Source organism: Rattus norvegicus, chromosome 5 (assembly GCF_036323735.1).
Source record: "Rattus norvegicus strain BN/NHsdMcwi chromosome 5, GRCr8, whole genome shotgun sequence".
Taxonomy (NCBI): Eukaryota; Metazoa; Chordata; class Mammalia; order Rodentia; family Muridae; genus Rattus; species Rattus norvegicus.
The window spans coordinates 119,506,624-119,525,801 of NC_086023.1; the positions used below are offsets into that span (position 1 = coordinate 119,506,624).

At 44.6% G+C, this 19,178-nt stretch overlaps 1 protein-coding gene across 5 annotated transcripts in view; it reads left to right on the forward strand.

Annotated features, from left to right (window-relative positions):
* Positions 1–13,791: 13,791 nt before the first annotated feature.
* Positions 13,792–19,178, forward strand: part of Alg6 (ALG6, alpha-1,3-glucosyltransferase) — an 85,951-nt gene continuing 80,564 nt past the window's right edge. For 4 of the 5 annotated variants that reach the window (XM_063287948.1, XM_063287949.1, XM_039110268.1 and 1 more), the window contains exons 1-2: positions 13,792–13,914; positions 16,839–17,092. Coding sequence is in view for 2 of the 5 variants with exons in the window: in XM_063287949.1 (XP_063144019.1) it covers positions 17,011–17,092 (82 nt within the window). In the remaining 3 variants the exon portion in view is untranslated. The remainder of the gene's footprint in view (positions 13,915–16,838; positions 17,093–19,178) is intronic. The other variant, NM_001033709.1, reaches the window with a different exon arrangement.

Below are 19,178 nucleotides of genomic sequence, written 5' to 3' on the forward strand. Positions count from 1 at the left end.
TCTCTGCTTCCTGATCTGCAGAGCTGTGAGCAGCCTCCCACTGCCACCTCTGCAGAGCTGTGAGCTGCCTCCCACTGCCACCTCTGCAGAGCTGTGAGCAGCCTCCCACTGCCACATTTGCAAGTGCTTTTGCTGCCTTGTTTTCTCGATCACAGCGAGCTGTACCCTCAAACCATGAGCCAAAATAAACCCTTCCTGAAGTTGCTTTTGATCAGTATTTTATCCCAGCAGTTATAAAAGTAACTAATACAGGAAATTGGTACCCGAGTGGTGTCATTACAGAGATAAACCTGACTGCAAGGTTCTTCATTTGCATTTGTAATTTCAGGCTAGAGAAGTCCTCACATGTTATATACAGAATTTAGTGTCCTGTTCCTATTTGATCTCAGAAGACCAGGATTCCAAGAAAAGCCGACCAGAGGAGGCTGGGCTCTTCAGGTTTCAGAGACAGCAAAGACTTGTGGGAAATGGAGAAAAGATCCTGTTTTATTTTAGCAATCAACTTGGCTGCATGTGCTCATGTCCTGACAAGTTGAGTGAGGCAAAATTTAACATCTGAAATTGTTGAATATATTTGTATAATAAAGAAGGAGGGCAAGACTCTACTCACGGAAGGTTCCAGATTGTAAAACTGTAAATTCCGCTGAAAGAAGAGGCTGAACTGAGCAGGCCACACACACCCCTGCCTCCAGGGTTTCCAATTGGAAAACAGTCATCTAGGGAAATGAGTCTAGGCTAATCCAGCAAGGCACGTGAAGGGTTACTGCATGCAGGGTGGAAGGGGATAGAATACATCTTTATCTGCCAGCAGAACTTGAGAGGTTGTCTACATGGTGTTAATTTTGCAAGTAAGCAAAATCTAAGAGTAAAGGAACCACTGACATTCCAGGGAGCTGCTGAGGCGAGGCAACATCTGCCCAGTCAGACTCCATGAAAGGATATCGTGAGAGTTCATGGGCGACGCTGGGAAGGTAAAGCCTCAGCTGCAACAGAGACTCCAGGATATTTCAGATGCTAGGACTGTGGGCCATGCGCTTAGGAAAGCTGTGGATGTGAGATAGTGCTGGCTCAAGAGAGAAGCTGATTGTATTCAGATAGAACTGGAAGGGAAGGGCTACTCAAGGCTGTCAGAAACCAGATGATGCCACCAAGAGTCCCAGATGCTGAACATGGAACTGCATGACGTGTTTTCCCTGCTGAGTTTTTATTTTGATCTGATATTTCCTTGGTATGTTCCCATTCCTCCCATTTGGAATGGGAAGGTTTACCCTATGCAATTTTATACTGGAAGTATGTATCTTACTTTTTATTTCATTTTTCAAAGATTTATTTATTTATTTATTATGTGCACAGTATTCTAGGCTGCATGTATGCCTGCAGGCCAGAAGAGGGCACCAGATCTCATTATAGATGATTATGAGCCACCATGTAGTTGCTGGGAATTGAACTCAGGACCCCTGAAAGAGCAATCAGTGTTCTTAACATCTGAGCCATCTCTCCAGCCCCCTTTCTTTTTTATTTTATGGCAGCTCACAGTTAATAAATTATGTTGAGTTTTAGAAAAGATTGAATTATGGGCTTTTGAGCAGCACTAGAAGTGTTAAAACTTTGGGAGTTTTTAGAAATGGTCTAAATGGAATTTTACATTATGAGATGAACACTATACTTTAAATAAGAGGAAGGAAAGTTTTGTTTTAAGATTATTTGATTGGGTGCCAGTTGACAGGTGGTGACAGTTAATTTTCATTGCCAACTTTACTGGATGCGGCAGGACCTCAGAGATGTACTGGCAGCATGTCTGTGAGGGTGGAGAAGAAAAGTCTAATGTAGTGTGGTCTTTTCCGTACTAGCCCTAACATATTTTTCTCATTACTATATTGCCCTGCCTACTGGCCTTTTATGGGACATGGACAGGAACTGAGTAGAGATTGAGGCACCAATCTCAATTTATTGAAATTGGTCATTTTTTAGTGTGTCGAAACTAGTTCCAAAGGATCTAATGCCGCCTTGCACCTCTTTGGGCGCCTGCACTTAAATGGTGCACACACAGACGCACAAGCACATACACACAGGTAAAAATAAAATATTGATAAGATTTCAAAAACACGAATGCCCAGAAGTTGAGGGTGTGAGTCACTGGCAGAGCACTTTCTAGCATGCTCGATATAGGTTCGAGTCCCAGCCTGGGTTGAGGAGCAGTAAAAAACAGGGATATACCAGGGATGTTAGCATATTTGCATATATCTGTAATCATAGCTACTTGGATCTCTAAGAGGATCATGAGTTCAAAACCACCTACCTCAGTTACATAAGGAGACTATCGGAACTACATAATAAGATTCTATCTCATAGGAAGAAAGAAAAAGAGAAAGAAAAGAAAAGAAAAAAGAAAAACAGGAAAGCTAGGCAGAGTGGTACATCCCAGCACTCAGGAAGCAGAGGCAGTGGATTTCTGTGAGTTCAAGGTCATCCTGGTCTACGTAGTAAGTTCCAGGTCATCCACAGGCAGTGAGACAATGTCTCAAAATTAGTCAATTAAAAGGGAGAAAGTGAGGATGAGTTAGGAATATAGCAATTATAAAAACAGGTTCCTAGCATATGGGAGGCCCTTAACTCAGTCTCCTGAAGAACGACACTGATAACAATAACAATAACAACAACAACAACAACAATGACAATGGCAACTACCACCACCCCAGAGATGTCAATTAGTTTTATTAACTTCCACAAAGGTGTTACAGATATGAAATTTGCCAACTTATTTATAAAAAAAAAAGAGAGAAAAAAAAAAAGAAAAACAAGCAAACACTAAATGTAAAAGACTCAAGTACAAAAACCAACATAAGAATAAAGAACATCATTCTGGTGGGCTGGAATATAGCTCAATGGTAGAGCGCTTCTCTAGAATGCAGATCTTAGGTTCAGCCCTCAGTACTGAAAACGAGGAAGATTTATGTGTTTCCAATAGACTCAGCTACACAAAGTCAGAGTTCTGTGGCCCGCACTTCGGTAAAAATTGAAGTTTTCTCATTTTTTAAAAAAAATCCAAGTTTTCTCATTTGTAGGAAGGGGTTAATAATGTCTGTCTACCGTTTTCGCAAAGCCACTTTGAAGGTCAAGTGAACTGTGTACAAAAGACTTTTGTCGATGCTTGAGCGGCACTCAAGGACGTAGTTAATTCTAACTCTGTGCTATTTGGGTGACTTATGCCCTGGAGGGGGCAAGGGTGTGATGAGACTTGGTAGTTTCAGAAGGATGGCAAGCTGAGGTCAACTGAGGAAGCTCTACCAACAGGAAAAGAGGATCTATTTCAAGGAAGGATTGGGAACAGATGAACAGGTTTCACTAGAAATCAGGATGTTGGGGATCTGTGTAGAAAGGGCTTGTTTTCTTGGTGAATGGAGGAGAGGCTAAAAGCTACTCTTAAAGTGTGATTTGTATATAGACTTTGTGGTACATTCATAGTCCCAGGACTTTGGAGATGGAAGCTGGAGAAGGGCCTGAAGTTCAAGGTTATACCAAGACTGAGACCAGTCTGTGAGGAAGTTTGAATTAATTACTGACAGAGTGGGGAAGAAAAGGCTCGGCAGTTAAGAGCATTGGCTGCTCTTCCAGAGGACCCAGGTTCAATTCTCAGCACCCACGTGACCACAACTGTCTGTAACTCCAGGTCTAGGGGATCTAACACCCTCACCCAGACAAATATGCAGGCAAGACACCAATGCATATAAAATACAAATATAAATAATTGAAAAATAGTTCCGATAAGATATATTAACTATAGTTTTAGACAACAAAGTATCATAGGCCAAGGCGTGTAAATAACAGAGATGTATTTCCTCAAGATTCTAGAAAATGGTGCTAGGCTTCTGAGATACCACGGAAACCCAGAAGTCTGACTCAAAAACTAGAAGAGTTATGGAATCTTGAGATTCCAAATCAAAACATCCTTAGGGTTTATCTATCATTTATTCACTCATTCATTCCCACTCTTTTCTTTCAGCTCTCAGACTTGGTATTATGTAGCCCAACCTAACCTCAAATTTGAGTAGCTGGGTTGACCTTGAACTCTTGATCCTCTCTTCCTGCCTCTACCTACAGAGTGCTAGAATGATATGTATGGCTACCAGTCCCAGTTTATTCAGTACTTGGAATAGAGCCTAAGGTTTTATGAATGGTGAAGTAACTGCTCTACTCACTAGGCTGCACCACTCTCCCTGAGGGTTAATTTCCTACAAGCCCTTCTCCTGAGCTCATAAGTGACTCTCCTGTCATTTTGAATTCTTTATTGTGTGCCTATATACAGTGCTCCTCTTCTATTTAAACGTTATTTTATTATTGTCGGTGTGCGTGCTGGTTTGAATGATAACTGTCCCCTGGGTTTATGTGTTTGAGCATTTAGTTTTCAGTTGGTGGTACTGTTTGGAGAGATTGTGGGGAGGGACAGTCTTGCTAGAGGAAGTCCGTCACTGGGTCCAGGGCAGGTTTTAAGAGTTTAACACCTTGTGACATTTCCAGTTTAGTTTCTCTGTTTATGGGTGTGGTATAGGCGTCTTACTCTCATCAGCATGCCTAGAACTGTAATTAAATTCTCATAAGTTTCTTTTGGTCATGGTGTTTTTATCATAGCAACTAGCCAATACGTGTGTGTGTGTGTGTGTGTGTGTGTGTGTGTGTGTGTGTGTGTGTGTGCGCGCGCGCGCGCGCGCGCGTGCACATGGACATGCATACTATGACATATTTGTGGAGGTCAGCATACAACATTGTGAAGTCAGTTTTCTCTAAGTTTCCCACACACTAAGCAGATCTGTGGGAAAGTGGGATTACTGGTAGTGCCTCCTTGCCAGCCTCTAACTTTCCTATCCTTGTAATTACAGAGATGCTCTAAATTGAATTTGAGATGTCCCTTCTACTTAGAGGTGGTGAAACATTTAGGAGATGGGGCCTCGTGGAGAAAGTTAGATTAAAGGATGCATGCTTTAGAAGGAGGTACAGAGACCTGGGCTTCTTTCCCTCTCTTATTTCACATTTGCCACAAGCCCAATAGTCTTTTCTCACTAGACATATGAGCCTGTTTGGAGGGCACCTGCTGGGGTTTTCCAGAGTCTCATGTCACAGGGCCAAGAACTGGATGAGGGACACATGATTCTAAATAGAAAGTTGCTTTTTAAACTATTTACTATTTATTTATCCAGTGTGTGTGTGTCCACTTGTGTTTGTGTGTGCGTGTGAGTGTGCATGTGTGTGCGTGTGTGTGTGCATGTGTGTGCGTGTGTGTGTGTGCATGTGTGTGCGTGTGTGTGTGTGTTCTCACACACATGAAGAAGGAGGTCAGAGTACATCTTGCAGGAGTCAGTCCTCTCCCATCATGGGCATCCTGGGGATGAAACTCAGGTCCTTAGGCTTGGTGACCAGTGCCTTCACTTGCTGAGCCATCGCTGGCCCTAAGAGACAGTGAGTTAAGAGAGGGAAAGCAGCTCTTTTCTTCCGCTGCTGCGTCCGCAGCCATGAGTATGCTCAGGCTACAGAAGAGGCTTGCCTCTAGTGTCCTCCGCTGTGGTAAAAAGAAGGTCTGGTTGGACACCAAGGAAACCATTGGTTGGAGAAAAAGCTTTGGATTTTCTATAGTAAGTACTGGCTGAAAGAATACCTGTATTGCATAAAATTTACTTTGAAATTGTCATGTAGCACCAAAAACAAATATAAAACTTTAAGGAGTTCTTTGACAGTTTTATACATGTATATAGAAGATATTAGTCATCTGTAGTCCCCATCACTCTCCCTCATCCCTCTTACTCTCTTGCTTAAGTTCTTCTAAACAAGCCTCCTCCTACTTCCGTGCCTCTTGGGTGAGTGGCCCACTGACTTTCATTAGGGTCGCTCACATGAGTCTAGGTGGGAGGTTCAAGGCAACAAAAGCAGTAGATACATCACTGAGGGAAGCGGTGCATCTCCCCTAGCAATCGTTATCTGGCAATAGTCTCTTAGGGAGGGGTGAAGCCTCATGAACCATTCCCTCTTTTTATAACGAGATGTCTGCCATGCTGTCCTGTTCAGGTGACCACAGCAGTAGTAATTCCATAGTACAACAGCTGTGTCATGTCCAAACACATGTTTGTGTAGCACACTTCCCCATCTCCCAGCTCTTACACCCCTCCCCTTCTCTTTCATAATGTTCCCTGAGCCTCTGAGGGACTGATACGAATGCCCCATTTAGGTCAAGCATTCCACCATCATTTGATGTTGGCGTGCGGACCAGTTATAGGTCTCTCTGTGTATTAACCACCAGCAGCTGCAACGGTGTCTCTGACAAAGACAGAGAGCAGCATTAATCTATGGATTTAATCTGTGGATGTAAATGTGAGTTTTAGAAGGCAGCTTGTGACTGACAAGGTTGCTCAGTGGGTAAAGGTATTTACTTACATTACCAAGGCTGACGACTTGAGTCCAGGTCCCGGGATTCTCATGGTGGAAGGAGAGAACCGTCTCCCACCAGTTGTACACACACGCACACACACACACACACACACACACACACACACACACACACACAGACACGGTGTAATAAAATATTATAGAGGATGGTAGAACTATAGGGGCAAAACAGTTGCGGGCGTTGAGAATTTTGGCTGACGGTGACTGGGAAGAGACAAGTAAGGGTTTCAGATAACTGAGATAGCCCTTCTCTCTGAAGACTGAGCTACAGGGCTCTGCAAACCAGGCCACCGCATGATTTTAGAATGAGGAATAAGGAGGGAATAAGGAGAGAGGGAAAATGGAAAAAAAGTTCTAGTTAGATTTCTGTGTGAAGAAACACTGACTGAACACAATTGGAGGAGTAAAATCTGACCTGATACAATGATAATCAATTATCTTTTCAATATTACTTCTATGTTTATGTGCAGGAGGGTGTGTGCATGTGGGTACAGGTGCTCTCTCGGTGGACAGAGGCATCAGATCCCCTGAAGCTGGAGTTACAGGTGGTCATGAGCTGCCCAGTGTTGGGGCTGGGACCCAAACTCCAGTTCTCTGCAAGCGTGTGTGCTCTTACCGGCTGAGCTATCTTTCCGGCCCAAATAATACCTTGGCTAAGATTGCTTAACTGGACACCTTATTTTGAAATTTTGTAAAGTACAAACTCAAAAGCATTTGGGGTAACATGACAGTTTTAATTTATGTGACCATTTACTTATAAGGCAGATTGGTACCAAGGCAGACATTATCAAACCACAAGCACACATGGATGGCATACATCCACAAAATCACATATGAAAATAGATTATTTTGTCTTTAAGAAATCACTCTTTGGTAATCTCATACACTACTACAATGAACTTAGACCACATCCATCCTCGTGCTCTGTACCATAAGTTCTCTTAGACATCTCGTCTACCTTTCTCTTTCAACTTCCCTTCTCCTCCTCCTCTCCTCAGTCTTCTGTAGCCCACTGAGTCCAATTAGAACTGTCCTTTATTCGTGGGCCTTGGACCATGGCCACACCCCTGAAGAAAGTGGACTCAATCCCCCAAGCAGCACCCACTGGCAATAGCTCTGTGGTAGGGTGGGACCTCAGGAGCCTCTCCTTCTTCACACTGGACCACTGACTGGTTGATCTTGTTTAGTTAGGTCTGTGCCAACCACCATACACGCTGAGTCCAGGAGCGCCATAGCTCCGTTAAGGCTAAAAGACTTATAAATAGAATTTAAAAATATACCAAGAATCTCATAACATTTACTAACGTTTTTCAGTTTTAAAGATAGACTGCTTATCTGTTGTTTTATAGCATTGAGAAATTCTTAATCTAAAAACTATACTTCTAAAGATACGGCTTGATTTTTATTTATTTATTTATTTATTTATTTATTTATTTATTTATTTATTTATTTAGTATATGAGTACACTGTAGCTGTCTTCAGACACACCAGAAGGGGACATCAGATCCCATTACGGATGGTTGTGAGCCACCATGTGGTTTCTGGGATTTGAACTCAGGACCTCTGGAAGAGCAGTCGGTGCTCTTAACCACTGAGCCATCTCTCCAGCCCATGGCTTGATTTTTAAGGCACAGAGCTGAACCTGACTATTGACTAAGCGGACTGAGCAGGCAGCAGCAGCTTGGCTTTATTTAAATCGGGTTTTAAGGATTTATTTTTGTTTTAATTGTGTGTGTGCGTGTGCGTGCGCATGCACGTGTGCAGGTGTCTGCAGATATCAGAGGTATCAGATCCTCCGGAAGTAGAGTTACAGGTGGTTGTGAGCCACCCAACATGGGTGCCAGGAACTCATCCTGAGTCCTCGGAATGTGCACTATGTGCTCTTAGAATGACTAATTTTTTTTCAAAGTTTAAATTGATAAAAACTTTGAAAAAACACCTTTTGAAACAGGAGAATACATGTGTCCCATGCATGTAAATAAACACATCTGTGTGCAGATACGAGTCTGTGCTTGTGTGGAGGCCAGACAAGTGCCACCCCTGCCATCCCCACGGCTGTATCTGCAGCTACACGGAGGTTCGGTGAGCTGTGCCTACCTGCCAAGCTTCCCTGTGTTGCTTTAGTCACCCCAGGCAGCACGTAGAGCCATAATAGTAAGATGTAATGTGATAAAGTAGGTGTCCTGGGGGCTTAAAACGCATGTGGTGGGGGCCTGAACTGCCTTACAGTCTGCCCAGCCTTCCCCATCTCCTGCAGGGGCGGCAACTTCCTGTCTTTGTGCTCCTTCCATTGGTCAGACAAGGTTGCTCTTGAATCTACTCCTCTACCCTCCATCACACCAAAAGCCCCACGATCTCTAACCCTCAGTCTTCGGCTCTTCCCTCCGGTTCTCTTCCCCTCTATAGGGGCGAGCCTGATGTAGGGGTCCCACCTGATGAGAAGGAAGACCCTACTTACTTGGCCAGACCTGCCACTCCTCCTGCAGGAGGGATCCCCGACACCAGCATGTGTAGACCCTCTCATCGTCTTTCCTTCCCCGTTCTTTCTCTACCACAGTAACCCACACACCCGGGAGCCTGATCTGGCAGCCACCTTTAGCACCTGTGGTGATGACTTAGCCCTGACACACCTTTCCTCAGGCTGCTATGCTGAGATCTCTACCACGCTGCAGCAGGAGCTCTTTCCCATTCCTCCATGCAGCAAACGTGCACTCTAAAGGTAATACTCCATCAGCCCCCTTATGTTTAGAGTCTCTTGCCTCATTCCAGTTCCAATCTGTTTATCCTTTTGGCTTAGAAACCACTACCAGGCCCATATTTGAGGATCTTTTAAAATCTCATTTATTTTTATCTATCTATCTATCTATCTATCTATCTATCTATCTATCTATCTATTATCAATCATCTGTTGTGTATGTTTGTGTAGAGGATGGTTTCCAGGAGTCAGGTCTTTCCTTCCACCATGTGGTTCTAGGGACTGAACTCAAGCTTCATGGCAATGCCTTTCCTGCTCAACCATCTCTGTGTTCCCATAGTTCATGTTTTTAAATGAAAGTGGAAGAACACCTCTCTCATCTCGGGTCCCTCCTGGACTGCATCCTGTCCTCCCAGCTATGTTAGCAGGCAGCACCTGTGCAGTTAAGTCATCATCTCATCCTGCTGCTGATCTCAAGGATATGGCTACCAGCCATCCTTCCAACAAGGCCGTCATCTTCTACTCTCCTCTTGTTTCAAATGACAACAACATTTTGTTTTATACCATACATCTTGGCTTGGGAAACTACCACCCCATGGTCATATTGCCTCTACCATGTGTAGTAAGTTTTGGGGCCAACTGAAACTTGCAATCACACTTTTCATACTAGATCCATCCTTTAACTACCTCCGGGGTCCTTAATGTTAGCTCTTTGTGAGGGACCCAGCAGCTTCAGCTACAGCCAGAACAGCCAGCCTCCTAGTGGCAGCACCAGGTAATCAGGACATAGAGGCATGACATCACCCTGGTTTGACTTTAGTACACCTGTCACTGCCCAGCCAGCATCTGGGAAGAGCCCAGGTGCTTAGCACACTGTTACAGTCACAGCTTCTCGCTGAGAGAATGTCTGGCTCTGACAAGGGAGTTCATTGTTTTTCCTGTTCCATTCCCCACACACTGGTGTTTATGAGATCCACAGCTTCACTGAACAGAGGGGACTGGGCTTGCCAGACCCACTCAAAGCCTCAGTCTGAGAGCATTCAACTTCATAGATTGACTGAAGGGGACTGGGACAGTGACGTCACTGCTGTTGTCCCTATTCTAAAACGTTGCTGTCTATTTAGACACATCAAGAATGCTAAACAAGGGTGAGGACAGAAGATGACCCGCTCACCTCCTGATTGGCTGCTCACCAGGCTGCCTCGGTCCTGGTCAGTGTTCTCCATCCCTGGGCTGGCTATGCTGCCCCCGATTTATGCAGACACTCTCTCCCCTCACTGTTGCCTCAGTCCTTCCCTCCCAACAGGTATGTGTTAAAAACCTGGTTATTTCTAATCTGTCTCTGTTCCTGCTTCTTCTTCAGTTGTTTGATTCAATTGGGGAAGAAGTAATCTTTCTTAATGGCTATCTGCTGAGCCAGACTTGTCTCTGATTTGGAGAGTATAGCGGATTTTCTAGTGGACAGAATGCTGGTCTACAGTTCTCAGTCTTGGATCTTGGTTCCTTCACCTGAAACTTTTAATGGCTCTATTAAAATATAATTAACATATAATGAACTGCTTAATACTTCGAACACACAATTTGATAAAAATTGCTATAAGCAGATTCTTAAAGCTCTCTTACCTGAAAATGTGCATACAGATCGGTCCCTCATAACTCTTTTCTCATGCTCACTGATGTAGTCTTCTTCTGCCCTTCTCATCCTCTTTCCACAGTCCAGGAGAGCACTGATTTTGCCACTATCCTGTGATATGATTTCTAGAAATGTAAATGAATTAACACAATTTTTACAAGGTCTTTTTTTATGGCTCATTTCATCAGAAATAATCACTGTGACCCTAACCTGGGTTTGTGGGTGTTACTGATTTATTTTGCTAAGTAGTATTCTGAGTACAACATAATTTATTCATTCACATGTTGAAGGAATTCCTTATTATTTTCAGTTATTAAAAGTAAAACTGGTTTCTAAAAGAAATAATAAGAATACAGTGAGGGGAAACATAAATTCAGGAGCAAAAATGACAAAGGAATTCCCACAAACCAAGCAACTAACCAGTAACAATCACTAAGACAATGTATTACATATTACAGCATCTTCTGGACACACACACACACACACACACACACACACACACACACACTCCTTATTCACTCCCACATATACACATACTTACACACACACTCACAATCACAGCCCATACATACATTCACCACACACACGTACACTCATATGTTCCAACCCCACACATACACACACAACTCACTCCCCATACTCACACACACCCCACACAAACACACACACACATTCACCCCTCCCTCACAGTCATACACCCCCCACATTCACCCCTCCCTCACAGTCATACATACTACACACACACACACACACACACTCCCTCACAGTCATATACACTCCACATATACATTCTCACCCCACACACAGACACACACAGCCCACACATACAACCACACACTCACACACACCCCACACATGTGCACACATACACACACTCCATACATGTACCCACACATATATACTCCCCACATGTACACGCATAATCACACATCTCACACATACATATACACACACATTAATACCTTCCTAACTCATACAAACACCACATACACACATATACACACACACTCATTCCACACACGGTAACACACACTCACCTCACACACAGTTTACCAACTCCAAGATAAACACTGGGTCAAAAACTATTTGGCTTGAGAGGCAGGAAGAGGAGATTAATAACTTTATCACTTTTATATATATTTTCATATTCATGCTTCTGAGTTACATGTTTTATAAGCGTTACTAGTTTAAATAGTAGCTGACCTTTTTCTCCTGGTCTCAGTGGGACATAACATAGCAGCGCTCCATCTTTCATTTGGCAGAAGCTAAGAACACTAACACATGGATTTTGGTTTGCCATGCATGGTTCTTGTTCCCAAGGTGTTTCATATATACGATCCTGCAATGTGCTGGGCTTCAGACAGCATGTGTAAGCATGCTAAAGACTTCCTCAGCTCAGCTTCCCATACCCATATGTGTGTATGGGTTACACACATACTCACTGCTTATTTTCCTTCTCCATTAGCTCCTTTATTTCTTCAGCAAATAAAAACCTTCCGTCTATCTTTAGCTCCAGCGTCTTTCCTAGGTTCTGACTCACAAGAGGCACTCAAGTATTTCTATTTTGTTGACATCCCGTCAAATTCACTACAGTGTAGCATCTTCTTCCAAATCAATTCCAAGCTTCCTGCCTCGACACCTTGGGGGCCATCTCATAGTATTTCCCCCCTTCACTTCACTTCCCTGCACACACAGTATGATACAAAGACCTGTATACATCTTCTGTCCCATTGACCCCTCCTAGTCCTCACCCTTGTCTAACCATAACCGTTCCCTCTGACTCACCCTATATCTCCAGTTTGAGTTTCCTCCAGGCCAGCACTGCACACCCTCGGCTCTCTGATAAATGTCACTGATGGGCGCTTACTGATCACTTCATCCCCACACCCTGGAGCTCCGAGTTCCTCATAATTCCACCTTTCGTTAACCACCATGTAAGCTGGTGGTTACAGAAATGTTCTGCACTTTTTCAGTTGCCATGAATTTGGTGTCAACTATTTCTATTGCCTAGATTCAGACACCTCTGCTCTTGGCTTCATCAACCTGTGCCTGATTTCTTCTTTCAAAGCTAAGGTGACTGAGGAGGAAGCCTTTCCTGACAGTTAATAGCAGCCAAGCCAACTCATGTTGCAAAGACAGGCAGACAGACAGACATACTTGGAGATCACTGGCCAGCCAGTGGAGTCAAACAGGTGAGCTCCAGGATGAGTAAGAAAGAGACTGTCTCAAAAAGTAAGGTGGGGATGGATAGAGGAAAACACCAGACGTCTTTGACCTCAAGTACACACAGTTAACACATACTTCTTCTCTCACTCCCTAAGCAAAGCAGTCCTAGCAATACTCAATTTTTTTTTTTTTTACTTGTGTAGGAGTTGGTGTCTACAAAATGTCACAATTCAAACGCAGGGTGTGAGGGAAGGAGGGGGGATATTATTTTTGGCAAATGTGGGAATGGTTGGTTCAAGTTGCCTGATGGGGCATGCAGTGTCTATTCTGGGACGGAGTTGGTTCTTTTTTTTTTTTTTTGGTGGGTCGGAGACAGGGTCTTGCTATGTTGCTCAGGCTGACCTCTAACTCCCCATCCTCTTGCCTCAGCCTCCCTAAAGGTGAGATTGTCACCCCACGTGACTAGTGCTGCTCATAGGCTCAACCAGAGGCTCTTGAAACTGTTTCTCAGTAGAAGCAACTTCCCAGTCTTACTAGGCAAGTAGTCTTTGCTTAGCTCTAAGAAGGTAGGTTGGCTTGGTGGCTGCTGGAGGACACTGGCCCAAGAAGAAGACCTGACGCCCGGGATGAGGACTGGCCAAGGGCTCGCCACTGCGGAGAGCGCAGGAGCCGCCCCTCACAGGAATCTGTGGGCTAAGCAGCCGCTCCAGCTTTGGCCGCAGGCCCGGGAAAGAGGAGCAAGGGGCTTTCCACCTGCCCCTGACCTAACCCCGGCCGCCAGGCTTCTCGGATTCCAGGGCTTGCACCCCGCCTCCCGAAACGTGGCAGCCCCGCCCCTCACGATGACTCCGCCCATCACCCTGCCCCCTCGCCTTACGGGCTCGCTCCCGTGAGGGCGCTGAGAACGCGCGTGCTCCTCGGGCTGTGAGTGCGCAGGCGCTTTCTCTGGTTCTCTGTGGGCGCCAATTCTGGAGACCAGAGGCTGGTAAGAGCCTGGGGTTGCCCAGGTCTGGAGGCGGCAGGCGGCGTGGGGAGGTCCCAGTAGCCGGCTCGAGCGGGTGACTCGGGGCTTGCTGGAAGGTCTCGCCCATCCCCGGGACCTCCGGGGTGCGGCCGTCCTGCAGTGGTGACGCGGCCGGGCCGGAGTGGTCCGGGCGACCCTGTCCCTGTGGTCCTGCGGCTCTGTCCCTCCCAAGCCAGGAGGCTGATATCCCGAGGATACTTTAGCAGGAAAAAGAAGCAGCTGGGACTTGGCGGCCTGGCCCCTTGTTGGGATGTGTCTGCTACCTGTGCGTGGCCTCCTGAGAAAGTTGCTGAGCTGCTTTTGCAGGTGGCACAGCAGTCACAGTTTAAGGGGCCGGGGGTGGGGTGGGGAAATAGCCAATCGTGGAGTCACCGAGCGGCAGAGGCAGGCAGATCTCGGGTTTCCAGGCCAGCCTATTCTGCATTAGAGAGTTCTAGGCTAGCCATAGCAATACGCGAGACCCTGTGTTTCACCGAATAACCACATAGGACTCCCGAAAATGTCGTATCCCTTTCTCCTCTCATCTCCTGCTCCCATTTGTCCACACCCCACACACCCCCGACCTCCTCTATTCAAATGGGTTCCTGCTTTCTGTCAACCGTACTCTAAGGATGGAAGGACATTGAAATGACTAGAGATGATCTTTGCTCCCATAGCAGTTTTGTTCTGAATAACAAGTGAATGGCATTTCCTCCTAAGCTCTTTTGTGGGAATACATGCTTGCGGATCCATACTGTACATAAGTGTACGGGAAATTGTTGCTCATTAATTAATCACCCAGTGAACACATCTTTTCACTGTTTCTCAGTTCAGTATTCATTGCAAGACCTCTCCAGGGAACCGACCTCCTCATTAACCCTTCCCCCACGCCCTTAGGTAATTTTCCTCTTTATTTGTAGCACATATAGATGTGCTGGCAAGTTTACTGAGTCAGAAACTTTAAGTGAGGAGAACTTCAATTTAAAGAATGCCCCCACCAGATTGGCTTGTTGGCAAGTCTGTGGTGCTTTTCTTTTCTTTCTTTTTTTTTAAAAATAGTTTTTCGAGAAGGTTTTTCTGTGTAGCCCTGATTGTCCTGGAACTCGATTTGTAGATCAGGTTGGCCTTGAACTTAGAAATTTGCCTGCCTCTGCCTCGAAAATGCTGGGATCAGAGGCATGCGCCACTATACTGGACTGCATTTTCTTGATTGGTGATTGATGTAAGAGGGCCTAGTTCATCAGAGAGGCTCTGTAAAAGTGGCAACATGACTTAGTGGCAGGGAGACACTGACTAACATTTAAAAATTAGTCATTTATTCTGACTCTTAAAAATATTTCTGGGGGGCTACAGAGATGGCCCAGCAGTTAAGAGTGCTTACTTCTGTTGTACAGGACCTGAGTTTGATTCCTACCACCTGGGTCAGACAGCTCACAACTGCCTGTAACTCTAGGCCATTTGTACTCTTGTGGACATGTGCATACACCACACACACACACACACACACACACACACACACACACACACACACACATATTAAAAAATAAATCTTAAAGATTCCTATAAGTACATACCTGTAATCCTAGTGCTTAGGAATCTGAAGCAGGAGATTACAGGTTGGTAACCAGTCTAGGCAACATAGTGAGATCCTGTCTCCACGTCTAAAATATTACCATCAAATAGTCAGCCAGTTTCTGTTTGAACTTAGAGAGGAACTTCCTTCATGAGAAGCCCATTTGTGTTTGGACAGCGCTCATTTTCACAGATAGTTCCTCAGTGTTTATCTATGTATTGGTGTTCGGGGTTGAACCCAGGACCTACCACTGGACTGCACTCCTATCACATTTTCTTGCTAACAATCAATGCATCTGTTAAATGGGCCATCATTCGTGGGTCCGTGCAAAACCCACAGTGTTAGTTATCCGTTGCCTTCTTGTCGGTGAGCACACACTTGATCTATGCCCCCATATTTAAGTACAGTGCTTTGAATGTATTGGGATTTATACATTCTTTTTTTTTTTTTTCTTTTTTCTTTTTTCCGGAGCTGGGGACCGAACCCAGGGCCTTGCGCTCGCTAGGCAAGCACTCTTCCGCTGAGCTAAATCCCCAACCCCGGATTTATACATTCTTGTTAGTCCTAGAGTTAGATTTACTCCATGGTCGCTAGAGAAAACGTTTTGGCCCTGAGTGCCTCGTCTCGTGTAGCTGGTCTTCTACCGTTGTGCTTTTGGCAAGCTGGGGCAGCATGGTACCTGTTAAGCATTCTAGCGTTTGTCAGCTCATGATGCCGATAATCCAGCTTGTCAAAAGACTTGTTCTTTTAAATTTTCCTGAAGAAGTTCCTAGGAAATCGGATTATCTGGAATAGAGGACAGTTCATTTAACCCAGCTGTTATTGCTCTCAGAGTTTGCTTTCTGTGGCCATGGTAAACACCATAACCATAGCAACTTTAGGGGAAAACCTTATTTTGTTTTGTAGGTTATAGTCCAAAACCGACGGCCCTCTCTTGTGCCCTTTTCTCTCCTCTCTCCCTCCCCTACCTTCTTCCCCTTTCCCCTCGGCAACTTCCATGACCTTGGTCCTCGGGGCCAGTGGAAGCTCTTCCCACCTCAGAGCAGCTTCCTAATAAACCTGCCTTTAAAACAAAGCAAACAAACAAACAAACAAAAAAAAAACCCAAACAAAACAAAACTCAAGTCTTCGACCATCTTATCTTTAGACACATTGCACCTTGTTTTACAGACCTGCCATTTGCAGTATATGTCTCAGTCCTCGGGGTAAGGAGCCCTCTGTAGCTCTCCCAAGCCACCGCACCAAACCTCCCCACATTTCTGAGTGGCTCCGTGTGTTCTTTGTTGGAGTGCTGTGCTGAGTCAAACCTTGGTTCTTTCTGTTTTCTCCCTAGGCTACAAAGACATAGTCAAGTTTTCATTGTTTTGAAGCCAAGTATCAGTAAAATCCTCTCAAGCTCCCAACTGCAGGGATGTGGCATTGCTCTGAAGAAGGAGACAAGTGACTGACTTTGGAGGAAGCACTGTAGCCCTGGCTTTTGTTTTCCTCCCTGAGTTTGAAGAGCTATGGAGAGCTGGACCTGGATGACAGTCGTGGTCTTACTTGGACTCACGGTGCGGTGGACGGTTTCTCTCAATTCTTACTCAGGTAGTGTACTTTTCCTGTCCCAAAGATTGGTAAGATTGGTAAATAGTCTTCCATGTGGCTTTCTTTTGGTTTTGCTATTTGACTGAAATAGAAGGATTTGAGTTTTCATTGCTATGATTGAGAAAATACATGCATCTAATTATAATGAAAAAGTGTAAGTCTACTGCGTGATACTAGAAGACAAAAATGTACTCTGGCTTGGACTATGACAAACTGAGGGGTGATTATGTCTTGAGCTTGTCCTTGAAGATGGACTTGGAGTCAAGGGTTTGTGTTTATGGCTGTTTGTGGTGGAGAGGCAGGTTACTAGATTGAGAAAGGAGACAGTGGAGCAGAGTACAATTGAAAGGAGGGCCGGAGAGATGGCTCAGTGGTTAAGAGCACTGATTGTTCTTTCAGAGGTTCTGAGTTCAATTCCCAGCAACCACTTGGTGGCTCACAAACATCAGTAATGGGATCCGATGCCCTCTTCTGGTGTGTCTGAAGACAGCTACAGTGTACTCATATACAAAATAAATAAATAAATCTTAAAAAAAAAAAAGAGCAGAGGGATGGAGCTTGATGCTGCACACTGGGTTTGGCATCAGATTCAGTTCTGCAGGTGTGTTTAATGCTTTGTGGCAGGTATTTAGGGTGCTAGAAATATAAAGTAAATAGTGATGTCATAGAATTCAGTTTCAAATAGATAACGAGTCATTGTAAGATGTATAACTTAGTTATGTTTGAGGTACAGGGTGGCAGAAGTGACTGATGAAAGCACCCCAGAGTAGACTTGTGATGTCTGACTTAAGGGTTTGAGGGAAACATAAGAGAATACAGCTACCGATGTGTAGTGTTAGAGTGACCTTAAACTCTAAAAAAGAATTCAGATTAGAAAAGCCTTCAGAAGGAATAAAAATGGGAGGAAAAATGAAGAATTAATTGTGTGTGTCTGTGGAGAAGTAGTCTGGGGAGAAAAGAGAACCAAGATATAGCTCAGCTCAGCTATTTTTGGAAGTGGCTGGAGTTTTGGTTCTACATTCATCTAGGCAATCTGGTGGTAGAGTTTTCTGGCAATAAAGAAAGATGGTAGGAAAAAGGCCAGAGGTAAAGAGACAAGAGAACCAGTAACAAAGAGAGTCATGTTGAGCATTTACTGACGACTACTGCTGTACTCGTTAGTATTTAACAGAGCCATGGAAGATGGGGAATATCCAAGTGTACAAACACAAAATATGGCAACCTGAGGAGTGAGGGTTATGACACTGGACATGTAGCCCACACTGGTCATTCACCAGCACTAATACATCTGAACATAAGTTGGTATAAGAAAGAAAGTAGGCAGGTGAGATGGCTCAAGCTGCCTAGGCTTGGCCCCTGGCACCCACTGCTCCATTTCCAGAGGATCCATCATCCTCTGGCCCCCATAGGCACCATGCACACGTGGTACACAGATATACATGCAGGCAAAACAGCTATACATACCAAAAAAATTAAAAGAACAAAAAAACCAAGACAGCTATTAAAACAGGGTTCAAATGTGATCACTTGGGTTGTCAGTACTTGGCCTCTGAGAAAGAGGAGGACTGGACCAGCTCTGCTAACTGGTGAGGTTGTGTCATGATGGTACAGCTGCTGAGTCATGTTGAGAGCCCCATACATGCAATGGATGCTGAGTGTGCCAGCAACTTTTCTTCTACCCCTGCCCCTCAGATGAATTTGAACTTTTGAGAAACTTTAAAATCGCTTGAATGTTAAGTATTAAAACATGGGATTAAAACGTAGTTATTTTACCTTTTAGTTGCCTAATCTTGGGGGAGTTATTTAATTTCTCTGAGCTTTTATACAAGCAGGAGTGTCAGTAAATTGCTTGAGGGATTAATTCAAATATAAGTATGAACTGAGCTCTCTTCTTGTAGGAACAGGGTCAGCACATGGTCATGCCTCACCTCTGTCGATCATCACAGCAGATTATTTAACTCCAAATTTGGCCGGGGTGGTTACACACCTGTAGTCCTAACACTCAGGAGGTAGAAGCAGGAAGGTCAGGAATTCAGAGCCCACTTGGGCTGTAGAGTGAGTTCAGGGCCAGCCTGGTTTATATGAG